This window comes from Bradysia coprophila, unplaced genomic scaffold (assembly GCF_014529535.1).
Source record: "Bradysia coprophila strain Holo2 unplaced genomic scaffold, BU_Bcop_v1 contig_24, whole genome shotgun sequence".
Lineage (NCBI taxonomy): Eukaryota > Metazoa > Arthropoda > Insecta > Diptera > Sciaridae > Bradysia > Bradysia coprophila.
Genome location: NW_023503501.1, coordinates 2,900,992 through 2,928,200, shown reverse-complemented (window position 1 = coordinate 2,928,200; position 27,209 = coordinate 2,900,992). Strand labels below are relative to the sequence as shown.

Here is a 27,209-nt window from a genome sequence, read left to right as displayed (position 1 = left end):
AACTTATAATATATTGTGACGGGGATCTACCTAAAAGCTTAAATAAATGAAAAATGCTGAAGGTTACTCACATATTATACACACAATATTACCATCACTGTGCACAGTCTTCATCTTGATGGAAACAATCGTTTTGTTAAATAAGCAATAATAAAATGTTCATCGAATAGTTTGCTCAATCCTTTAGACGTTTTATGTACTCGTACTGCTAGAAATAAGCAGATCAGGCTGACTTTCGAAAATAAACAATAAGAATTCAAGTCTTAAGAGGATGCTTGGCTAAAATTATATCCGATAATCCGACATTTATATTTTATTTTCGATGATATCTTTTCACCAAAATCGTTTTTCGAAACATGTACGACCGCAATAACGACCACGGCTGTGTCATCTTTCAATAATAAACCCTTTTGCGTGGGTCCCTTGACTGACTGATTTTCTTAATAGATTTTTGCAATTATTACAAAAATATCATAAAATAATCTTGTCTTCTCATAAATTGTTCATTCCTTTTATTTTATTCAAAACAAATCAGAATAAACAAAGTGAATCATGTCTCAAATTTTCAAACGAACGATGCCGCGCCGCGCGAAATCATATTTCATAATGTTAACATACCATTCGACTGCAAATAGCTCATACATTGACTATTTCCACCTGGGTGCAAATAGCGTTCATATTGACTATTTGCACCCGAGTGCAAATAGTGTTCATATTGACTACTTGCACCCGCCGTGTGCAAATAGTGTTCATATTGACTATTTGCACCCGGGTGCAAATAGTATCCATATTGACTATTTGCACCCGGGTGCAAATAGTGTTCATATTGACTATTTGCACCCGGGTGCAAATAGTATCCATATTGACTATTTGCACCCGGGTGCAAATAATGTTCATATTGACTATTTGCACCCGAGTGCAAATAGTGTTCATATTGACTACTTGCACCCGCCGTGTGCAAATAGTGTTCATATTGACTATTTGCACTCGGGTGCAAATAGAATCTGCCTAAGATTAATGTGTCCTTTGTAAATTTGTGGCCTAGATTTAGGCGGAAAAATATTCGTTTTTGATGGTTTATCTAAACCAAAATCTTATTTTTTTTAAGTAAAACCATTAAAGCAAGCAAAAATGTGTTACTTTTAAATTAAAAATTGGTTTATCTCACTTGGATCAATCTTTGCTTAAGCTATGACTCACACACCAATTATTTCTTTCAAAGTAACACATTTTTGTGTGCTTTAATGGTTCTCCTTTTTCAAAAAAAGATTTTGGTTCAGAGAAACCATCAAAAAACGAATATTTTTCCGCCTAAATCTAGGCTACAAATTCACAAAGGGTCCATTGCTCTTAAGCAAGCAAGTTACTACTTCAAAAATTGTATTTTTTGTCTATTAGCCTATGAACAACAATGTATATTATACAAACTCGCTTCGCTCTCACCGTAAACTTCGCACTCGTTGAAATTTTCTTACCAAGAAATCGTGAAAATAGTTCTTTTCGGAATAACTACTAGAATATTACTTCGGTATTTTCATGAGTGCGCGTACTTTGGCATTGACTATAGTACTCGAATGTCCAATTTTTTTTATAACGAAATCAAACAAAATTTTGAACCGTCGTCCTAATTCCGAATGGGTTGAGATAGATTTACACATGGGTAAATTGTTGCCTACATTTGGGCGCAAAATTATGATTGTTTTGATGATAATTTTGGACTTAACTTAAGTCCGACTTAACTGACCATCGTTTTGAACTCCCTTAGGGTCCCTCTATTTAGAACAGCAATCAATATTTGGGTGCATTTCCCGTAAAGCTTTATTTTTGTTCAGAGAGGGTGTGTGGACGAGCATCCTTTTCTGAAAAAGTACTTAAAAGTAATATTCGTACTTTTTCAGAAAATGATGCGAGTCCAACATTATCATCAAAATAGTAATAACTTTGCGCCCAAATGTAGGTAAAAATATTACCATGTTCAGACGTTCAGAATTAATAGAATTGTATTATCAAGCGGCAATAAAACAAATTCCATCGTCGAACTTAACCTCTGGAATTTGATTCCCCTTCGGATAAAAACGAAATCCGTTGTACGCTGAACAGTGCAAATTCATTCTCTGTTTTTGTTTAAATTTTTTTATTAATCAATTACAACACTTTTCTCTAATAGAATTTTTGTTTAACTAATTTAAATTACAAAATTATTTATAAAAATTATATCTTAAACATTTGTGTCTTTTTCTCAATTTCCAGTTGAAATTTTCCGTATAGTGACAAAAATAATGTTCGTGTACAATTCCTGATCGCAGTCCCAAGAACTTATAGCGAATTGAATTTTGCTTTTGCACAATTTTTCGTTTGTTTTCATTTTGAAAAAATTGAATAAAAACAGACTTTTGTTAAATTTTAAAACATTTTTTTCCCAATAGATTTTCATATTTTAATTTATGTTTATTTAATGAACAATTTTTAATGATAAGTTTTCTTTAGTCTCCTCGATGTTTCACAAAAGTTAATTACTTTAAAACGAGCTCTGGTAATAGAACTGGAACAAAATGATTGGTTCACATTTTCAATTGAATGGTCAAGAGCCCTCAGCATGTAATAGTATGTTACATACCAAGGATCGAAAAGGTGTGTTTTAGACCCAGGTGGTGAAAACGTCCAGGGATGGAGCGACGCGAAGCGGAGCGGAGACCAAGGACGTTTTCACCACCGTGGTCTAAAACACACCTTTTCGATCCGTGGTATGTATACTATTTTTCTTCCTGGAGTACCAAAGTCACATTCCGAACAAAACATAACAACAGATTTGCACGCCATATTCAGCTGCGATCTCTATACCACATGCGAGATCGTATGCGATATCACAAAATCTCATGCGATATCACAATATCACATGCGAGATGGGATTCGATATAACAAAATATAATGCGAGATCGCATGCGATATCACAAAATCTGATGCGAGATCGCATTTAATATCACATGTGTAGCATTTTCATTTGTTATAGTACATGACACATCTGGGAAAGAATAAAGATAGGATCGAAAATGACATAAGCGGGAATGAAAATTGAGAGAAAAAAGTGTCGGAGAATGTTGCTCTTTCGGTACTAAATTTGGTGAGTGAATGTGACGGTTTTGGTACTTCAGGAAGAAAAATCCATTACATAACTAGAAATAACCATTAAAAGTGTTGTTTTCGTGTGCTTATTGACCTCAGCTTCGCCTCGGACGACACAATCCACACGAAAACTCTACTTTCATGCCTAGTTATGTACAATACTATTTGTTTAGTATGGTAAGAAAAACAAATAAGGAAGCAAAGACAGACTGCTAATGATAAATTGGGAGATTTCTCGGTACCATTCCCATTCCATTGAAAATTCCCCAGTTACTTAGGAAAGTGAGAGCTGAGAGCATACAATAAAAGAGAAAAATCCTAGTCATGTACATTTTGCTACAGAAGCGGCTTAATGGTTTTGACTATGAATTAAGCGAATCTGCTAAGTCTCTTTCCAATTTCATCATAATATTATGCTCGTATCGTTACCTGTTCATAACATCTAAATTTGGCAGCAAAAATTGAGTGCTCACTACATTAATGGTATTTTATTTGGAAAGCAAGTGCTTAAAAAAAGTCGTTTATAAGTCAGCGCTTTCAACTCTCAGTTTTGTCAACACAAAAATACTGCATTTTATTGCCAACGTTCTCTGTAAACCTAATTGCTTTGAGCTTAATATTTATTGGTTAAACTTAAACAGACTAATATCGTTAAACTCACAGTTTTGATATAATATATATAAATCATAGTAGAACAATCAATAATAATCCTCAAAGGTATTTACGTACATGTGTTACGTTATTGAAGTAAAACGCTCACCGTTACAAATCAGGGTGTATTTCAAGTAAATTTTGATCAAATTTAGAGAAACTTAGTGGAACTATTTACATGAAGTTTCGCTAAATTCCATTAAAATTTCTCCAATTTGGAGAAGTTCCTTAGGCGGTTTTCATAAATTGTTTACATTTCACCAGAGTTCACCTTCGGTCGATTATTTTTTTAAAATCTAAATCTTACTGAACGATGATGGATTTCCCCAAATTTCAATAAATCTAACAAAACTTCACGAAATTAGACTTGGTGAAACTTACAGTGAACGACATCTCAAATGTCTCACTGTCAAATTTTTCTGAGAATTTTATTGTGTCATTGCAATGTCATTCACAATGACATTCTCTGAAAAAAATGACAGTGAGACATTTGAGATGTCGTTCACTGTAGCGAAATTAGAGAAACTATATTTCACTAAAATAGGCTTTATCACAAATCGAAAAAATTACAATTTTCATAAAATCAGTGATCATGAAAAGAATGATTCTGATTATCGGTCAATAATTAACCAAGAGATGACTTGATGAGTGTTTTATTTCAGTTACAGTCAGTGAAATGTAGACACGAATTTATTTCAGCTGTTTTTCATCTGGTCCACTCATACAAACAATAGAGTGTTATGATCCAGAGCGAGAAAACCGAAGACCTATTAATTATATAACTTGCCTGTCAAAGTATTTGCTTCTCTTTCAACATGTTATGATGTGAGTGAGAACACCGAAGACCAGTTTATTATAACTTGCCTTGGGGTACTTGTCGAAATATTTCTTTCTCTTTCATCATAATACTCTATAGTGATCGTTGAATGGAACCGGCTGAGAACCAGTTGAAACAAATGCATGCCTGAATTTCACTGACGTCGACTGTACCTTTTTCTCAAAACAACAATTCATTTTTTGTGGTTAATATCTATTGTTCTAGTATCTAATTTAATATTTCATTTGTAGTAAATATATAACTTTTCTTTATCATTTAAATAGAAGTCCTTTTAGCCAGCATTGATGCTATATCAAGTATAACACGTTTTCAATCAAACATTCCCATTGTGGTTGTAGGTACAACTTCCAACAACAGTTGAAGGAAGAGTGTGACTTTTTCTGCACAAAAAAACAGTAATTTATTAGTAAACCGTAAACATTTGCAGTTTCTGCCCATTAAATTACCCATAAATCTCGGTGTCATGCCGTACTTCACGAACGGTATGTAAAATATGAGACCAGTCAATATGAACATCACTGCGTACAGGTACTCGATTTGAGGTTTGTCTATTATGGGACCGACAACCAGGTAAATGGAGATAACTGGAAAGATAAGTTTACTTTCAAAATGTCGTAATCTAGGTGTCTCTAGGGCGAATGAATACGGAGAAGCCTGCATGAATTATGGGAAAAAACGGAAGTCCTAAAAGTTCGATATGCTGCGCACGTCACAAAAAACCGTGGGCATTCGTTTTTCGAAGTTTTGAGACTTTGTTTTCACCGAGGGACTAATCAAATTTCTGGAACCTCGCTGAGTTTAGTAAATTTTCGTTATTCCTACAAAGACGCAGGTTCCGAGAATTGTGCCTTATTATTTAGAATTTTTTCGGAAATTTTTAATAATTTTAAGAATTGTTTTCAGATTTTTTAGGAATTTTAGGTTCTTACAAATTTTAGAATTTTATATGAATCTTCTACGGTTTTCTCAGTTGGTTTTGAATTACTCCGACCAACTAGCCTTTTAGCATAGTTCTTACATTTTAACAAATGTCAAATTTCGGAATTTTTGGAACTTTTATGAATTTTCAGGAGTTTAAAGAATATTAGGAATTTTTGAGAATTACAGTGAACGACATCTCAAATGTCTCACTGTCAAATTTTTCTGAGAATTTTATTGTGTCATTGCAAATTCACAATGACATTCTCTGAAAAAAATGACAGTGAGACATTTGAGATGTCGTTCACTGTAATTTTTAAAATTTCTAAAATTCTCAAATTTAAGAACTTTCAGAATTTTGAAAAATTTAAGATTGAAAATTCCGAGTAATTAGCCCTGTAGGCAGGCCTTACTTTAAGGAATTCATTTCCCAAAAATCCTAAAAATCCTCAAAAATTCCGAAATTTAATTTTATTGTTAAGACATATGATACGAGGTTAGTTGGTTGGTTCGTGGACTTCAAAAACAAGTGAGAAAGTCGTAAAGGGAACATGGGTATTTCGATGCGATTGTACTAGTAAAAAAGGGAAAATCGCTGACAAGGTGTAAGAATTTAATTTACTTAAAATAGGCCTTGAAATAAGGGCCACAGCGTTGTAACTACAAGGAATTGAAAGAGGGCAAGAAATTTTGAAAAACTTACTCAGAACCACATATGGAATGATGATTGGCACCTGTAGAATTTAATTGAATTTAGAAATGTTCGCTAGCTTTTAGTCGTGCTACATACTTTGTAAGGCCTTGGATAATTGGGTTTTGTATATCTCATTACGATCAAAGCGAACATGGAACCGCCGTAAAAAATCCACGCTGTAAAACTGAAGAAGTCAATCAACGAATCGATTGTACCATACGAAACCATAGCTGCGGCTATCAAAGACTGCAGGAAAAAGTCAAATCATTTCAAGCCCTTTCAAACTAAAGCTAAATTTACGAACGTGGAATATTAATCCCGGTGATGGGGTTAAGCGTCGTACATGTACATATGATAGAATGTCAAGCAGATGACCTTCTCGACTGGCGGCAAAGCACAATCTAAAAAGAGATTAAGAATTTAATTTTCACATTTGATGATGGCCGCATTATACGAGATATTGAAATATAAAATTGTGATTTTGCATCACATTCGTCGCAGCATATTTAAATGCCATCCAATTAAGTTTCCGCCACATTACGTTAAATAAGCCGTTAAAAATTTTATTGCCACATCTCATTCTCTCGCATCTACGACAATAACAAGAATTTTATTGCAAATCTGCGCGATGCACAATTTATGGCGTTTCTAATTATCACTACTCATAGTTCAAGGAAAAATGTAAAATGATGAATTGAAAGGATCTTTTCGAATATTTGGACGAATTTACAAGTCCGAAACTTTTGAAAGTGTATGTGGCAGTGTATCTATGAGTGTGATGAGGACACTCACCTTCCCGCTGCAAATAGAGTTCCATTTGCGCTACCGAACGTGCTGATTGTCACGCTCAATGGCATCAGCCACGCCAACGCACCGAGTATTCTGTGACCAAATGTAACCGCCACAGCTTCCGATTCAATCATTTCGGTAGGTGACATTGCAGCCAGATATGAAATGTTGATCAATGCATAGCACAGTGTCACCAATGGTATTCCAATCATTATCGACAACGGCAGATTCCTAACGTTTCGGTGTGGAAGTGAGTCAATGCAAAGGCGTTTGATGTACAATCAATTTTTCCCTTACTTGGATGGATTTTGAATCTCTTCGGTCACGTAATTTAAGTTATTCCAGCCGTCATAGGCCCACAACCCTGTGTAAAATGCGGCTGCGATCGCTCCAAACGGCGGTGCAGGATTATTAAATGCATTTTGTAGATGTTGAACGTTTCCCTGACATAGTTTATAGGCACCGCCGCCTATAACTATCAGCACTGCTACCATCTTAGCTGACGCAAAAACATTTTGGACAGCCATGCCTAAATTGACGCTATAGCAGTTCACACACAATATACTCACTGAAATTATGGAAAAAAGAAACAAAGACATTTTATCAATGATATTCCCACATGAAAGTTGACTTAAAAGAATACCTTCGGTCTAACACAACACAACATCATCTTACGACTTAATCATCTATGAATTAACAACCCGGTTTTTTTATCACTAAAAAAAAGTTCGCTTTGGATATACATACCAATAGCCAACATTGCAACCATTTTCACAACAGCCACTGGCGGATCGCATTCTGAAACAAAAGCTTCAACTGCATATTGGGCAAATGAAAGGCATATAATAGCCATCTGAGATGGTTTAAGTACCAATGTTGAAACCCATGAAAACAGAAAGGCAGGAGGCGCTCCAAACGCGTCCATAAAATATGCCCACTCTGCACCAGATGATGTATTCATGGTGCCCAATTCAGCGTAAGCTAGAGCACCTAAAAATAGAAGTGAAGTCGTTGGATGTTATGCGAAACGGTTTCGAGCGCTCAATTGAATTTTGGTAAAGTTTTCTGCGAATTTTTGAAGCAATGACAAAAGATGTTTTAAGAGATTACCTGAGGCGAGACCTGTGGCACATAACTTTTTCCCAGGTAACTTTTTTTTTGCATGAGAAAAAAGATCACCTGGGGAAAGGATATCTGCCACCGGCAGTCTTTTAAAATCTTTTTTGTCAGTGGAGTACGATGGGCGATCCGAAAGTTCTTAGAATTGTGTACTTATTTCTGATGCAGGAAATTAAATAACTCAGATGTTTCAGGAAAGATAAAGAAAAGTAATAGTCGTTAAGACATAGCCTGAACTGCAGCCCTACCAAATAAGTTTATTTTACCACAAAATTTTGGGTGAGACTTAATAGATTTTACAGTAAAATTAAGGCTTGAGTTGACATGGTTCGAAGTTTCTTGCGAGATACAAAATCTCGTAGCTCCAAAATTTATGACACTAAAGTTTAAATCAGCGATACGATCAGTTTCAAAGGTGTTGAAATCGAGATCGCTTTGGCTGAGGGAATTAGTAACTGAAAAATTATGTAAGGTTGGAAAAAGAAGTTGTCCCTGTTGTGGATCTGTAGGGGACCGGAGATTTTCGTTTTATTGTAGGACATTAAATACCCTGCATTATAGCGAAAAAATAAAAATAAAAATTCCATTTTTAAACTTTTGAAAGCAATTTAACTTGGAAAATGGTAAAATTTACGAATATTTTAAGTTCAGAGCAAAAACCAATTTAGTTTTAGACATATCAGATTCTAAAAACTTTCTGAGCGCTAATCGTATGAAATTCGGAAAGCAGCAACGCACTTCAAGCAAAGGTGGTCATAGTCGACAGCTACCAAATAAAGTACTTTTTTTGTATGTCTTACAGTTATGTGACACGCTGTCAAGTTACAGTACCTTATTTAGAGTACCACTCATGCTTGAAGTGCTCTGAAATCAGACATATTTTTCCATCAATAAAAAAACGATTTGAAAAAGAAAACCGAAATAAAGAAAATAGGTAAAGGTATGAAGTCAGGAAGACTGGCTGGACGCTGGAATAAATAATTTTGACAATCAATTTCAATGACTTTAAATAACCACTTTTTATTACTTGTCCCATGCGAAACTTTACCATATGATACAATTTGTGCCCTGCGAAAATGATTCACTACATGTGGACTATTTTCGCATAATTTTTCGTGACTTTCTATGTGGTTGTGATATTCAACTTTTGAATTGGACGGGACAGGTAATAAACGAGAATACATTGGATGCTGTCACATTAATTCAAAAACAATTTTAGGATGACAAAATTGTTGCTTCATGTAATGAATGACTTTCGCAGCATCCAATGTAACCTACCATTCCCAAATTTCGATCAACAAAGCGTATTACTATTACAAAAAACCCGAATGGCGTATATTCCGCTTGTAGAATACTCATTCTCAAACATACGTTTTGCATGCCTCACCTTCATTGCTCTGCTTAACAATCAAAAGAAGCACTATTCTAGATACGAACGCGTTTGACCTTTATTGAAAAATGAAATTGCGATTTTTTTACGATTTTAATTAAAAGTAAAAAATCAAAAAGAAAAGGTGATTCATAATGCTATATGGATACAATTTAATCTAAATTAATATCGTCGCATAAAACCATAAAGATATCAAATTTCTGTTTGTCTCATTTTCACAAGTATATATTCCCACCCATAAACTGAATACACATTTTCTGTATCTGTTATTGTTACTGTGCTTTCCCCGAGAACAATATGATGCGAAAAACGTGTGGCAGCAGTTTTCGGAGACTACATTATATATGAACACTTGAAGTAAAGCAAGTGTATTGTTGTTGGTGGTAGTTGGGGGATGTTGTATTCGACCTTGGGAAAGGTTGTTCACTACTCAGCAAGGGACGAAGGAAATATTTGAAATGTTAAGGATCGTTATGTACTGTAACATTATATTTGTGTCGTCGGTTGTGTTAGATAGAATGGATGGATAGATTTTCATTTTTCTTTTGAAATTTGGAAATATAATCATAAATTTATGTAAATTGAACGACTCGTTGATACTCTCTCTATGCTTAAATGTTGGGACTTTCTTCGGGATGTAACTTAATTTTCTGTTGTACTGAAAGTTTGAATGGAATAGGGTTGTTGCACGTTTGGTGTGTGGCATTTTTTTTTTACTTTGCGCTAGATAAAGCTTAATTTGTGTCATAACAATAAAATTTTGATGAGTGAGTGATTGCTCGAATTAATGTAATTTTCAGCAAATGGTTCGTTTTAACTGTATGCACTGCAGCATTGTTGAGTTGGCATTAATTTTTCGTTGATCCATATAGATAAGGAAGGCCGCGTACAGCAATTGTGTTTCGTTAAGTGACAGCTGTCAAAGTTCACTATCACGACAGAGTAAAAGTAACCCAGGCAGGAGCGCTTGTTTGACTAGTGACCTGAATAATCTAGTAGCCCTATGTTTTTTGCGAATTAAATTTTTCAACTTATGTCAGTGTTCATTTGAGTTCATTTTCATACAGTGTATTAGGTCCCTCATTTGACTTTTCAATAATGAACCGCTCCGGTTTACTTTTACTCTGACGTCTCACTATATATCTCTTTCCTCTACTCATGTCTGCGATATGGGTAGCCTTGTTAGAGCACGTACAGCAATTATTCGTCAACATTCACTAGTGAATTTTTAACAGTTTTAACATATCGCAGACATGGGTTGAGGAGAGAGACAGATAGTCAACTTTTACAATTGTTACTTAAGGCCCGTCATTGGGAAATGACAGTACAGTTTCCCAAAAATGTATGGAAAATTTTATCACAAAAATTCACCGAAAAAATTCAAAGAATCTCACCTCTTATGCTTTCCATTGTATTCGCTACAAGCTACCCTTTGTCAACTGTTTCATGATTTTTATAATATGTCCGACACTTTTTTGAATGAAGATATTTTACCGCCAAAGTGAACACAGCAAACATTCATTCCAGTACTTATAGTAGCGGAGTGTCACAGTTGTGTCGAAATATTTTCTGTGTTTTTGTTGCGACAAAACAAAAAAAAAATTGTTTTTGCATCGAGTAAAAAGTGTTTAGTGTTCAAATATGCCTTGGCGACCTAAAGAGACTATGCCCGAATAAAATGGAAAGTATCAGAGGTGAGCTTCTTTGAATTTTTTCGGTGAATTTTTGTGATAAATTTTTGCATACATTTTCGGGAAACTGTCCTGTCATTTCCTAATGACGGGCCTTAACGAAAAACAATTGCTGTTCGCTAGTGAATGCTGGCGAATAATTGATGTATGTGCTCTAAAAATTAAATTAATTTCTCTGGTTGAACGAAAAGTTCAAAGACATTGAAAATTGAACGTAAAAGGTTCAAGATCCGTTGTGAATGAATAATCTTGCTTCTTGAACATGATTCAGAAGCTACTGGTTTCATTGTCCTATCATGCAACTATTTTCAACAGAAAATTCACTCAATATAATGCTTATCACAATCCTCATTCACATAAACTTCCAATTCGCATCGAATAAACATGCGGTCTTCACGAAAACAAAAGCGAGAGTACGACAACAACTACGTCAATTACATTTCAATTCTGATTCATAAAACATTTAAAGTTCTGTGTAGACAAATCCCATGTTCAATGTTTCAGAAGCGTTGACATGTTGCCAAGAGAATCGAGCATCATTCAATTGAGGTCAATATTTATGTAATTGAATTCACTTCAAAATACGTAAATCTCGAGTTGATTTGTTCGATTTTCTGTTGGTGCTTTTTTTTCTCTGAAATTTTATTGCAAAGTTGTAGACAGAAAATGTGGAGCCGCTTTAAATTGTGCATTCAGTGTTAAAGAAGAGTGTTTGGGGATTAGACTAATGTTTATACTGTTTGTGCATTCAATAGAAAATCATGTTGAAAAACATTGTTAACATAGGGTGTAACGTTTCCATATTTTTCATTTTGTTATCGTCGCTGAAATATTGAGGTTCATCTGATCATTTTTCGGAAAATTGTTTTTTGACTTATAGTTAACGGCAAGCGTATATCAATACAGTCTACAAATCTATTACTTCGTTCGCTTGAAATATCCCAAATGTTCTGCACAAGTTCTTTTACTTCATTCGTGTTATCATACATTTTCCTATAGAATAAGAGAACTGTGTGTCTTGTGGCCATGGAATCCATTCTAGGGCCAAAATAGCTATTTTCGCAACATTTTCCCAAACTGGAATAGATGTGAAAATTGTCAACCCGAAACCAAGGTTGAATACGCATCGTGTGGAATCAGATACTTGATTACATGGTGTGTATTTTGGTCCGCAGGCTAGTACCACAATTACACATCTAGTACCTAATAAAGCACATTGCACTCGATGTCATAAATAATCATTTTGCCATCGAGTGATAATAGTTATTTATAAAACAACAAGAATCGTATAAAGGTATTTTATCGCACTAGATGCATATTGTTGATCCGAGGCAAAGCCGAGCTTAATAAGGTACTTCGCACCGAGATTCATACAACGAATAAATTTTGCACAGAACGATGCTGAGTTCCATAAAATTCACATAAATGCATTCAAGTTCTAAACTAAACACACACGCAAAGATAAATAGCATCTCAGTTACTCATAATAGAAAAAATGAGTAACTTGTGTGCATTAATTTAAAAAGAAAATGAGCCAGAAATATACGACAAATTATTATCCTGAAAAATATGTGTTTTATAACACCTATCCAAAGTTAACATTCTTTCGCACCAGTTATTATTTTCGTTCATTTTTCAAGTCTTGTCTTCTGACTATCATCACGGGATGCTTGGACGTGGACTGTATATCACGAATGTAGTACGTGTCCAACCGTGTTTAAAAAAAAAGTAAATTATTCTTCATTCGACTTTGTATTCCATATGAAATATAGCGAATACAGAGGAAAGTATGTGAAAAGATGTACGTACAATAGACAGTTTATATGTAGGTATTGCTTGTTCTAAATATTTTATTTTCGAACGTCACAGACAATTTCGTCAGCGCAGTTTTCACAAAAAAAAAATCGGAAATTGATCACCGATGGTACGTATAGTCACATGCTCGCTACTAAAAGAAAAACAATTTTCCATTCGTTTTTAATTAACCGTTCGACATGAACCGTGCGAACAAAAAAAAAATCGTTAGGAAATGTTTTGTTGAACGATTGATGGAGAGTGAGTTACTTAAGCCACTCAAATTATTCTTTATTATTACTTTTCATTGATCGTTTTCGTTGTCACATGGAATGTTTAGGAATGAAAGAAAAATCCGTTGCAGACATGGAAAATGAAATTCACCAAAATTTCTGTTTGCGTATAATAATGTGGGTTGTGAGTTTTACCGTTCTTCTTAATGTGTAACATCCACAACCCGCACATTATCCACTGAACAGTAGTTGTACTAAACTTTTGATTATTCTATTTCCCATTTAATGTTTGCTTTTACTCCCAAAGATAAACATAAACTTACCCAGTAGTGAGAGTAAGCCACATGCCAGCCATATCAAAAAGCTTATACCGACAGAACCTGTTCGCACAAGTAAACCTGAAGGCGATACGAAAATTCCAGATCCTATTGCAAGCGATAAAATCACACAATTAGACTTATCGTAACTTGTGATCGTTTTTGTAAATTTTACTTACCAATCATAGTTCCAACAATTAAAGCCACCCCACTGAAGAGTCCCACCCGTCTCTGGAGGTGAACAGCGTCGTTCTGGCCAGATTATTTTATGTTATTGTCTTTCTGTTCCAAATGTTTGTGTTTTTTTGCTACATTACCTTCTTTGCGCCCGACCCCTCCAACGAGTCCCGCATCCCCCCGGTCCCTGTGTAAAAATAGAGAAATTAAATAAAGCTTTTAAGTACCTAAGTGACTGCTTTTTCTACAGAAAGATAGTAAATTCTTCACTAAAGTGGCAATAGCATTTTACATGACTATGGATGAAAAGATGAAAAGTAGAGTTTTCATGTGAATTTTGTTGATCCGAGGCGAAGCCGAGGTCAATAAACACACGAAAATGAGACTTTTCATTTTTATCCCGAGTTATGTAATGGATGAGGGCGTCGAAAGAAGTGATGAAAAGTACGGTTTTCGACGCATGTAGCGTGTAAAGGATTTTGGCATCGGCTCTAAAGTCAGGACAATAAAACGTTTTTATTTGACATTTTACTTTTCAGTTGATTTGGCTTCATAATCATTTGACAGAGATGGAATAACCTCTTGCTACATTTATGTATTTGAAACCTTTTTCCTTCCCTTTGGGGAAATATGTAAATAAGTTTCATGTGGAAGCGGAACAAGGTGATGTGATAAATCTTTTAAGGTTGAATATTTCTTTTATTGTTGGCACGTCTACGATGTACACAAAAATATGTTCCGATTGAGAAAGTCCTTTTTTTCGAACAATGTGGAGATAAATTTACGTTTAATCTTATGATGGGTCTAAAGTTTTACACTTTGTCGTATTAAGTGTAATTTTGAAGCCTGAACAACCATCAATACCATCAGCGCCATTAGAGTTAACTCTATACTACGTTGTTGTCTTCAATTCTGCTAACTCCGGTATTTACACATTAGGATGGTACATATATTTGAAGCATCCACTTCGAGAGAAGTTACGAGCTCAGACATTCTTAATTTTTTTTTATGATCGTCGATCTACTCAGGATGTAGGGGCTTCCAGTGAGTGTCAATAATAATTATGCCTTCGAGTCATCAATGCAGCAAGCTGTTCTTCGTTTCGCTGACTTTTTTTTTCAACGTTGTTTCAAACCGCAAATCAGAGACACGAAGTAGAAACAAAAATGTATAACTTTACACAATTTTCGTCAAGCTTGGTTTTCTTGTAAGTAAACAAAACGTCCTAGACGTTGACATGTCCGCTGTATACAACGTTTTTCGTTAAATAACCAACGAAAATTTTACTTTACTTTACGTCACTGAGTTGAGACAAAGTATCTGACTCCAGTGTGTCGATTCTCGTGAATTTGAGAATTCGTAACTTGACAGTTGTCACCATAATGCTAAGAGTGGTCCATACGATTCCTAACTTTTAAGGTAATAACTGTCAAGTTACGAATTCTTAAATTCACGAGAATCGGCGCCCAGAGGTGGATAGCGTTATTAGCGTAAAAATTTGGGCTGGTTTCGATGTTTTTCGACAATATCTCGACCTTTTTTGGTCCAGATAACTCAAGTAAAAATGCTGTCATATTATACTCTGGCAAACTTTGTCTCGGAAGGCTTTTCATGAAAATCTATTTTCTACGAAATAAAGGCAAAAATGTTCACAAATGGTCATTTTGGCGCTAATTGTGTACATTCGTAGACAATACACGGTGTGCCTAAACCAATTTTAATTTAAAAAAAATGCTTTTGGGTTCGACGACAGCATTTTTACTTGAGTAATCTGTGTCTCAATTTCTGCCCATTATTCCAAATGACAATTGAAACAAGCAAAAAATTGAAATAGAATGATTTACCTGATGAGTCGGTCTCTGTCGCTTCGGGGTCCCCTGTCCCAAGATACCCGTTGGTATGCGTTGTCCTTGTTGTCCCATCTTCGAAGTGTTTAAATGTGTCTTTAATTGGCACATTATGTCCTACATGGCACAAACATAACGGTATTACATTAATAATTTTTGTATATTCAAATTTCGCACTTAAATGTAAACGTTTTCTTTTGGGATTTGATTTTTTTTCTGATCATTTTCTTTCGTTTTCAAATATTTTAAGTTTCGCTAGTATATTTTCTTAACTTGAGCGGCGTGGGTATTTTCATCTTGAGTTTTTTTTTGTTGCAAAAAATTAAATAAATAAATTTCACTTCAAGCACATTTCAATGTATCATTTAGCGTTGAGAACATAAATTCAATGAACGTATATAATAGGGTTAGAACTTATTTTTATATCTTTCAGTATAAGATCACTGACGACGGTACAAACCATTTATCTATTTTAAACTTTTCATTTTTATTCAACCGACCCACAAATTTATTGACCATTTTGTCTACAAAATTACGACATTTTTTTTCTCTCATACACTCGACGTAGTTATTTTAAATCGAAAACTTAAATTCAAATATTCATCGATCATTTAACAACCTTTTATGATAGTTGAGTCGATTTTGCATACGCTCTTTTGCGGGCAAAATAGTTGAGCAAGTTTATCGCGCATGGCATGGACACGAAAAAATCAAATAAATTATCCACCGGCCTGGTTTTATGAAATCACTATTATCGATGCGGCCAATAAAACTCTTATATTCTGAATGAATTTTGGCTCCGAAAACTAAAAGAAAATCGTTATCCAACATATGAATCGAAAATTGTTTTTTGGATCGTCGATTTTTCCTCAATGAAAATTATTAATTCAATTTTTCTGATTTGTTTTATAAATTCTGTTCTCGGCCAGAGTTTGCGACCAGTCTCGTCAAGATCCAAATTACTAAAAAATTAAATTTCACACGATCATGCTCGATATAACGAAAAATCTTCTGTGTCCGTATACGTTCTCAAATTGAGTCCGAATCGACCGAATGCAAATGGTACATTTAGTTTAAAAATATCTTTGAACGAGTCAGATATTTGTAGGTTTTATGAATTGTTTATTATAATGTGCGGGTATAGTTGCCGAGCGCTTTTTATTGTGTTGAATATTATGCAGAGAGAAATTTATTTTTCCAATTTTTCGTTTGTTTCATACATTCAACGCAAACCTCCGATGGTAGTTTTCATATAAAATTACAAAAGAAACCATTTTAATTCAGAAAATAACGATTGTCGTTAAAAGAAATTTATGATTTTGATTACGTGTGAGACAGAAATGAACTTTTACTTTTCGTAAAAAAGGATGAAAAAAATAGAAATGGGAGGTTACATTAGATGTTACGAAAGTAATTCATTACCGGAGGTAGCCAGTTTGTGATAAAAGCAAACTCACAAGTGTGATTGTTTTTGAACAAGAAGCTTCAGTAACTGTCTCGCCTGCGAAGAGTACTCGGAAGAGTACTTAGCAGCATCCATTGTATTTTTCCTTACTACCTGCCCCATGCAAAAGTTGATTTCCACATAGAAAAACGAAACAAATGAACCGAAAATTGTTCATATGTAATGGATCATTTTCACACGGGGCACATTGCTACGTAATCGTCAACTTTCGCATGGGACAGGCGGTAAAACTAAATTACCAAAGCAGTAGGGTAGAAATTATTTTTCATAGAATTTCGGCATTGATAGGGAACGACACCTGTTACGAGCTCACTTTCTAGTTGCGCTGAAAGAAAAAAAACTAATGGTACAACTCTGTACTTGAGAGAGACGAAACAGGAGCTCGTAATAGAAATAAAGGGAGTTGTAATTGGTGTCATTACCCTAATTAATTTCCATTGACAAAGAATAAAATGTTGCCCGACGACGAAGAAAAACTCTTACTCCACAAATCCATTTCCACTTTTCCAATGCAAAAACTAATTGCTAAAGGTCAAGTACAAATCAATTACATTCATTTGCCGAGTGTGTTGCAATATTGAGCATTGTGGTAAATATTTACATTAAGCTCGTCAGTACTATGTTTTCATTTTATTATCTAGCTCTGCAAACACACAGCAAATATAATCCACCCATTAAGAGGAGCAATACATTTATACTTAAAATTGCATGTTTTCGTGCTGAATGATTAGTCAATTTCATTAACATTGGATATCAAATTTCAATTTGTACGAGTAATTGGATGTAATTAGATTAATGTTTGTTTGTACATTGTAGTAAGAGCATACTCTGCACACGAAAAAAAGCAATATCGGCGCGTAATTAAAAAGGAAAACCAACAATTTGCTATCGTAATTAAATTGATTAAAAATTTGAATGCCAGTTAAATTTCATTAAGCCGGCATGCAACAAATTGAAAAATAAAATTTTCTGGATGTATCATAACATAACCGCAGCGATAGCGGAGGATGTGACGCCGGTTACTCCCTCTAAAAAACAACAACAAGTAACCTATAAGTATAGTAGAAATTGCTATCCACGTTACCCAGATTTTTCTCGGTTCCTTCGCTTCCTAGAGCTTTTTCATCTGCTAAGATGTTGTTTATATATGTGTGTGTTGCATGAAAAACGTTGGATAATCTCTGAAGGAGCTGTTTTTGGGATTCAAAGATATCAAAGTTTGAAAATAATGTAATTTAGATAGCAAACAGTGAAAATTCTGAAGTAGTACATATGCTATCCTCCGGAAGTCATTACACCAGGCTTCGATAGATGTTCAACGAGCTGTGTTTCATCAAAATCGGTCCACTGAAGCCGGAGAATTTGTATCCTTCTTACTTTCATACAAATTACTCCTAGAGAAATGAAAACAGATAACGTTCGGGCGCAGAATTTGTCACCAAAACGGATATCGGTTTTATTGAAGTAACTGACGTCACATATTTCTCTTTTGAGGTTTTTGTGGTATGCTATTATTTGTCGAATAAAAGATTGAATTTATTCCGGTACATCAAACTATAAAAGATTAGAAATTCTATACAGAGATTGTAGGACCAGGTCTATTGAAAAGAAAATAGATAAAGGTAAAGGTAAAGGACAAGTAACATCAATATTCAAACAAAGTTGAGGGAAACCGAGGATTTTCCATTTCTTTAAATTGATCAACACTCAGACGATAGTCAAAATTTTGCAAATATTCAAACATTTGGTCAGTTTAATAGTTCCTTATTTTGAATTAGTTATATTCCTCATTTCTTGTAAATATGCAAAGCAATGGTGAAGTTCCCACGAATTCTTCCCATGTCTCGCAGCGAACACGTGGAAACATTCTTCAATAATTGATACCAAAAACCCGACTATTCGGTTATCTCTCCCTAACCTACGCGTCTAGTCGTATAATCATTCCATTTCAGGATCGACAATATTTATCGTGATGAAACCGCTCTATATGTATTCCAAGTGTAGCTATCTCTCGTCTGTTACCAAATATTTATGCTTTTTCGGAAAACGGTTTCTTTTGCATTCTCTATGCATAGCTTTCCTCCTTATTTCGATCAATGACTTAACGCTTGCGTACTGAGTCGTTAATTCTGGTTCAATGTCATTTTATCCGAATAAATGGTGAATTGGCCGGTTGAGAAAGGTTGTTTGCCGGGAAAACGCATTTACTGAATGGATTTCGTATTAGACAGTTGTTTAGATTTTTTTTCGAAAATCTATTTACTGAAAACACTGCAAAGTGTTATTCTACCCACTCGGCTAATGAAATTTACATTCAAAACAATAAACAGTAAAAGAAAAACAGAAATATAAAATAATTGGATATAACCCAGTCTTTCCTTTGATAACAAAAAAAGAACGTACAGAAAATAGGAACGCACAATATTTCAAAAATAAATTAGAAAAATAACGAATTCCTTGCACGAGGCAAGATTTAACGCGAAAAATTTCTATTTTCTGAGCAATGTTTTCTCTTCTTCTTCGGTCCCCGGCGTTTATCCATGTATCATGGTATTATACAGCTCTACACACTCCAAGCGACGGAGTAACAAAAGCTACACGATGTAATTTCTTGTATATAAAATATCTGAAATCCTTGTTCAAGGACACGATTGAAAATTTTTGGCAAACTACGTCATTTATTTCTCTACGCCAGGGGGGCTCGTATATGATTTTATGTGCAAGTGGGATTTCCATTGCTCGTTCATACATGCCAGCCAGATCACTGTTATGTGTATCTTACGTGTATTTATGTAAAGTGTAACTATAATTCAAAAATCAGAGTTACATTGCGTGCCTTGTCGTCATTAAATATATTTCTTATGCATACTTTGTGGTTGATAGTATTTTCTCCGTTGAATTTCTATATATCGCTGTGATAGCAATCGTTTTCAAATGATAAGCAGGGGGACGCATAATATATTGGTTACATGTATGACAATCGTAACATCTATTTTCATTCACAAATCGACTGTTATCTATATGGAGAAAAGTGTAAAAGAAAATAGTTCACAGAAAATGGTGTAGGCTTGGAATCCATAATGGAATTGAACACATTTTGTATACAAATGGGTGTGGGTGTCGCGGTGTATAGTTTCGGTTATGTTCTTTTCATCAACTCCGAATCGTATAGATATTTCGTTTGGTAATATTGTGATTATATCGGAAAATGCTTGTTAAATGGACGAATAAGTGGAAAATATTGACCATTTTTCAGATATTTATGTGTTAGATTTATGGGTGTTGTTTTAGGTGAGGTGGCTATTGTCAACAAATTCTGTGACTGTAGTACAGTTACTGTACCTAAACCTTATATTAAAGTCCTGGTCTTTGTGTCAAGAAAAATGGGTCGGTGCGCCTCAAGTTCTTTAAGATTTTTCTTTGTTCCATGGTTTTTGCCAATTTTCTTATCTCCAGAAAATGCAAAATTGTTTTTCCAGCCGGAAAAGCCATTTCTATAAACAAAAATCTGTTCTGGAAAGTTACCGATTTTTTATGGAACAACTTTTTTTGTAGGTTTCGAAACAGAGTCAGTGCTAGAGTTTCCCACAAAAAATCGTAACGGAAAATTCATCAATTTTGAAGACATTTTTCCGGGCCATTTTCCCTGGTCAAATACATTTTTCATAAAAGTGGTGTCATTCGAAAGCTATACAATCATGTGCATTTCTGATTTCAGCCGGCCCAAAATTATCCATGTATGTCATATTTTTTAAAAAGTATTTTCTGGACTCCTCTCCTTCATTTTTGTTCAAGGATTATGGAAAGATCCGTTTTTGGAATGTTATTGACGATTGTCAGTGTGAAAATGGCAATTTATTTTTACGAAAGCATCAGTCCCGTTCCTCCATGAATTTTTTTTGGTGATTATTACCTTCTTAGACACTAGACATTTCTCATTTTATTGACCATTTTTTCGGATATTTGGAAATAGTCACCAGAGGTAAGTCCCTAAGTGATGTGTTCATAAGCCACTGTTTTCCCTATCCTTTTCACATCAACTGACCTGCTATTACTTTAACAATCACTAGCATTCTGTCATACTTTCCATAACAGAAGAAATAATTCAAAAAAATGTTGTAGTTTCGAAGATATGAGACTTTATTGCTAGAAATAATCTCAATTGGAAGGCCGCTTGGGATTTTATTAAACACCCCAGAAATTTGATCCATCCAATGGAACGAGCCAGTTAAAAAGTCATCTTAAAATCATCGTCATTTTGCAAAATGAATTGCCAAGATGTAGAACAAGCTCGTTAATTCTAATTCGACGAGTGTATAAATGGTTGAACTGCATTCATAAATCACAATCAACTTATTTAAATATGTGAATGAGTTTATCGTTTACTACACAAATTGCTTAGTCCAACGTTGTCGCTAATTTTAAATGTTTCCACTTTTCCTAGACATAAAATAAATTCACCTTCAAAAACATTATTACGACTTTCGTCAACACAGAAACTTTTTACTGTTTTGTGTTTTGCAGGAATTTAGCTTAATTAAAAGCTTTCAACAATTAAAATTTTGTGTTCGATTAAAACAATTACGTTACCCAATTCAAGGAAACACTAAACAGGGACAAAGAATTATGAAGATAGAAGCTTCTTTTCAAACCACAATTTTACACTTTGTTGAAAAGTAGCGACGCGAGTTAGTTTTCAGAAAAATTCAAACAATTTTTAATGTTGAACAAATGAATAGCTTTTTTGGCGCCACTTTTACAACAATCTAAAATATTTATAAAATTTAATTATTTTGGTCGGAAAATGTTTTAATGTCGAAAAATGTGTGGGTGAACTCATTATGCAGTGATGCATGACCGTGTGTACACAAACAAAACAAAAACTATTTTTTTTGAATTTTCAACAGAAAGGATACATAGTGGTTTATCAAAAAAAGTTAAGTCCAATATTCTCTTTACTCTTCTAACACTAATAGTTGAAAATGCATCTGTCTCACTCTCTCTCACGTTATACATGAAAATTGGACTTAACTAGTTTTGATAAAACCCTCTTACATGTGTAAGCTGAAGCAGATTTTTAGGTTTTCATATCCATACCTGTCACTCGAAGTACTTTTGCTTGAAGTGTGTAATTTCGATAATTTTTTGTTACCTTAACATGTCGCCCTCGCAGTATAAATATTTGAGAAAAGCTACACTCACCTCAAAATAGTTAGCAAGAAACCAATACTCTGTCTAGCCAACAAACTACTTTTATTAAGGTTGTGAAAGTAGTCAGCATAGTCAGTCAAAATGTAGAATAGTGGTTGTAGAATACGAATAAATAAGGTGTGAATTTGACACAGAGATCTGAGAGTTTGTTTGCTAGAGAGACTATTGAAGAATGTTTTTCTTAAATTCCAACATTTCCACTTATCACAATATGTTACACACATACACCCACTTCGCACACTAAGCCAGTTAGTCAGTATCCCAGTTGTCTCACTCTATACTATGATTGCGCGTGTAAGTAGTAAATCCGAGTACTTCATTCTCACTGTACTATTTTTTTGTGTAATAACTTCACATTCGTTCATTTCCATGAAATGTCACTGCAGTGAAGTTTGTTCATTAAAAAATAATTCAGTGACAGCAGACTTTTGATGAAGAAAAGTACTAAATTGTAATAGATTTTACACTTAGTTTCTAAACTCCATTCTCCTATAGAGGGAATCATACTAACATATGAAAAGTGTGGGACTGAGTAAAATGAAAAGTCGCATGAATATTGGTAAGTATTTTGCGGTGAGTGTAACTTAGGCGCTGATTAATGAATCATTTCTTAAACAGCTACATCAAACATTGTAATTGTTTGTTTTATTTATTTGGCAAGGTCAATACGTATGGTCGTGTATGGTATGAGAAAAGTTACACTATGATGGTCGATTCGATCGATTGTCTTATTTTATGTCATTGACCGTCACGAACAGAGTAATTTAAAATATAAATTTCGTGAAAGACAATGTGGTTGTATTCAATACTTTACTAAAAATCGAAACTACACCGCCGTTCGTGTTCAATTAAAACAATAAAGAACGCAACGTTAGGGCGTAAGGAAGGTAATTGACTAAATAAGAGTTACCTCTCGTAATTCAGGTTATATCAATACAAGCCAACAGAAGAACAACCGCTTGATGACTTATTGTTAGCAAAAAAAAAAAGAAGGAAAAGTTGTCATGGAACTTATAATACACGTCGCGTCTTATATACTGTAGCATTGCACTGCTCCTAGCATGAACATAGAAGACATTTGGATGCAGTACAATAGATCATCTTCAAGTAGAGGTACTTTCAAACGTAACCTTACTTTCATTTCGTTCAATGTTTCGTTCCTTCATTCATTTGTATAAGTTTTTTTTAACTTCCACAGCATCTCAAGGGTGTGTACATCAATTGTTTTTCGTCAAGTGACATCTGTCAAAGTTCAATATCCATCCCTATCCTCTAGCTATGTCTGCGATATGGACAGCCTTATTAAAAGTGTCAAAAATAGCTGGTGAATGTTGACGAATAATTGCTGTACGTTCTTCAAACGTACTTGAGGATGATCTCAAGGGGTTATTTTTGTCTTGAATTATATTTAAGCTAAGATTTTTGTCAATTATAAGTAATGCTAGGAGTATTGCTATGGTACAAGATACCAAACTGAGTCGTACGAAAATTGGTAGAAATCGAAGTTATAATTACTTTAGAAATTTCCATTCATAAAATTTTTTCTCTCAAAGCCAGAGTCACTGTGGTAAATGTTTATACCAATTTAAAAGAAAATAAAATTGCTGTCGTCAACAGATTATTCATAAAAAATATTCCACCAATTTATTAACACTTCAGCGAAATATATTTTGAATTAATGCGACATTCTAAAATTGACAAATTGCTAAATGAAAAATACGATAAAAGATATTAATAAGAAAATGGTTTAACGCAACGATAAAAGTCGAAAAATAGAATGGGAACGCATTGGAAACCACTGTGAAAACTTTCTCTTCACTGTAAACGTTCCCGGCAAATAATTGTTTTCAGGAGACTATCGTTAACGAATACATTTCTTCAGTTAACGATTGACGCTGCCCTCCCACACTAAAATTAATCAAATCATTCATTTAGTGGAATCTAATAATAGTTCAGCCGAACAGAAATAGTTCTGACGTTGTGCGAGGCGCTATCTTTTCCACGCATATCCCATCACATTTTCTGATGAAACTTTAAAATCAAAATCAAGTCAGACATGGGTCATCATCAGTGTTTGCTCAATAAAATTTAAATTTATTATTCTGATGATCACTTAATTTGAAATTAAATCGAAATTTTGGTATACTATTAATAAATCATTTATGGTGTCACTTCTTTCTATCGAAATGATATGATAGAATTGAAGTGTGGCAGGCAAAAAAAATGTTTCGACCAATCCATTCAAATGTATCTTTATATGCATTTCAATTCGGCTTTGTTCGTTTAATTTTTAATTAATTGAATTCAGATTCAGATTTCTTTTTATCACACGGACAACCGTTTGTATTGAAAAATCATTTTCGTTTCATGTTTAAATATTAAAAGTTTGTCACATGTTTGTAGTCACACCAAATATTTCTGTTTTGAAAATAATTTATTTTTAGGTTGCTGACCCATCAATTGGTTATTTATTACAGTATAGTAATGTGTACGGTACGCGTTGCTATAAATTTAATTTTTAAATATTCATAAGTAGTGTTAAAAGGGAGTAGTCTAGTACGTATTGATTTAGGAGTCACATTTTATCACTAATTTTGGCACGTTGTTCATCAATGACGATATGTGGTTAAGCCTTCTCTTTGCTGTGTTACTTTTACCAGATTATGTAACCACATAATCTGCCCAGAATGATTATCTCGATGTTGTCCCTCAAGGTCAGTTTATCTCGATATATCTCTTACTCTTCTCAGCAGATCAAAAAGCGCATGCACCTCTGTCCTAAATGTTTACATTGACGATTTGGATTGTGTACCATAATCTACTATAATGGGCCTTGGCTTTTAGGTACCAAAACCTCTCTAGGCACATAAAAAAAGTCGACTCGAAAATGCGTCCGATTTCGGTAAGCTGTTTTTCAGAAGAATCCATCCTGATTCTAACCAACGCCCTTCAAGCACAAGTGATCATAGTCGACAACTGACAAAGAGATTACTATTTTGCATTAAATGGTTTTATAGAAAATACTAGAGTAGCAGTCATGCTTGAAGTGTGTTGTTCTAATCAAAAATTTATTTTATTTGTTTAAACACTCCCTGGGGTCGAAAACGGCTTATTACACACCTAGGGAAAACAAAAAAAAAGGTAGGGACGCACAGAATAGTCAAAAAAAGGCTAATCACACGAATTGCGACATAATAACATCTGTAAGCATTTTGTAGAGATAGGATCACTCTCTTCTTTATAGGGAGGGCCACAATTCACATAAAATCCATTACACAACTCGGTATAAAAGTTGAAAAGTCTCGCTTTGTGTGGTTATTGACCTCGGCTTCGCCTCGAATCTACAAAATTCACACGAAAACGGTAATTTTTAACTTTTTGTCCCTTGTTATGTAATAGTATTTTACATAACTAGGTATGAAAAGTAGAATTTTCGTGTGAATTTTGTATATCCGAGGCGAAGCCGAGGTCAATAACAACACAAAAATGAGACTTCTCAACTTTTATATCGAGTTTTATAATATAATGGATTTTACATGCTTTTGATTTTACATGCTGAGGGCGTCGAAAGAAGTGCCTGAAACATGAAAAGTACGATTTTCCACGTAAGTAGCATGTAATAGTTATGCAGGCGAAGCTGAAAATTCACACGAAAACTCTACTTTTCATCATTTTATTTGAAATCTTTCCAATTGATATTGAAGAAGACAGAGTAACTTAATTTAAGTAGAATTGGTAACTTTGAAACTTTACTTTGAAGAAGATCATTTGACGCTATTTTATTTTACTTAATTCGCAACTTTCCTTGAAGTTGTTGCTGCTTCAAACTTTTCAATTATATAAAATAAGTCGACCAAAAACATGTCTTATACCTACGTCGAAATTGTAACATTTTACTTTGTTCCCACAATAGGGACACTTACAGTACAAAGTTTTAGGAATGTATCAAGTTTTCTTCTCGTTATCGTCTTCAAGATCCAATACAAACTTATCAGAAAAGTGCACTCCATACAAATATTTTATCAAGATGAACGAACACCGCTAAAAATGGCTTCAGTACCACTTGTAAAATGCATTTATGTTCATAAATTCATTGAAAATGTCTTGAAACAAAATTGAAGAGACCTTTATATATACAACCCCTACCACCCGAACCGAATACAATCATTTTATCAACAAAAATTACTTTCGCAGCCTTACACATACACAATTCACTTGAATTATTGCGTCATTTTTTTCTGCTATACTTCGATTCTGTGCATATATGCTCGCATCATTTTTCATCATTTTCATCGTGTACACACGTTTCATCACGTCTACATTTTCAACTTACAGAAAAAAGTTCAATCTAAAAACTATTGAATTATGCAAGTAGATGTGTACCGGATATGGACAATTCGTTTGCCGAATTTCGCAAGACAACAAAAAATATTAAATTTATTGTATGCCCCCTCTTGGTGTTCACACATTGTACAGTTTAAGTTACTCACCATTTGCGATATAATGTGAATTTGCTGTTGTTGTATGAAAAGCATGTTGATACATGACTTGCAAGCTTGGCAACCACTAGATCTATCCACTTTCATGTCACTGAAACCACTGAAGGAAAATCCATTTCGGGTGGAAATTATATTTGTACAATTTTCCGATGATTTTACCTCTCGTTCTAGTCGATATTGTTGTCTCGTTTCGGTTAACCACAATTTGAATTGCGTTTGGTTATGGCATTCGGAAAGCTTTTTAGGTAAATTTTTGCTTATGTAAAGCTTTTACATGACACTTCTCTGGTGAATAATTACCTTTCACGTGGTTGTTTTTTATTAGATGCTTTGATTACACCACCGCACCGGCACCAAAATGAAAGGGGATGTAGAGAATCAGTGATAATAACAGCAATAGAACAGTTAAAAGTTAGATTCTAAATTTTGTTTTCTTTTATGAAGCCGATCTGA

The 27,209-nt window shown here is 34.3% G+C and overlaps 1 protein-coding gene and 1 long non-coding RNA gene across 3 annotated transcripts; one reads left to right on the top strand and one right to left on the bottom strand.

The window, feature by feature from the left end:
- The first annotated feature begins 4,370 nt into the window (after positions 1-4,370).
- LOC119077942 lies at positions 4,371-21,370 on the top strand. The gene is made up of 3 exons (XR_005087903.1): positions 4,371-4,509; positions 14,398-14,402; positions 21,360-21,370. It is a non-coding gene; the product is annotated as an uncharacterized LOC119077942 (long non-coding RNA).
- On the bottom strand, positions 4,454-26,862 carry LOC119077876 (b(0,+)-type amino acid transporter 1). Of its 2 annotated transcripts, none has more exons than XM_037185230.1 (13): positions 26,748-26,862; positions 15,579-15,698; positions 13,875-13,921; positions 13,737-13,809; positions 13,564-13,665; positions 7,761-8,003; positions 7,311-7,581; positions 7,017-7,244; positions 6,529-6,625; positions 6,321-6,470; positions 6,234-6,264; positions 5,059-5,196; positions 4,454-4,992 (listed from the first exon to the last, which is right to left on the bottom strand). In XM_037185230.1, exons 1-13 carry the CDS (start codon positions 26,800-26,802, stop codon positions 4,922-4,924), a joined length of 1,626 nt encoding a protein of 541 aa, XP_037041125.1. In that variant the 5' UTR covers positions 26,803-26,862; the 3' UTR covers positions 4,454-4,921. The 2 variants fall into 2 exon arrangements, with proteins under 2 accessions (XP_037041125.1, XP_037041124.1); XM_037185229.1 differs by lacking the exon at positions 26,748-26,862 and adding an exon at positions 16,201-16,633.
- Between the last annotated feature and the right edge of the window lie 347 nt (positions 26,863-27,209).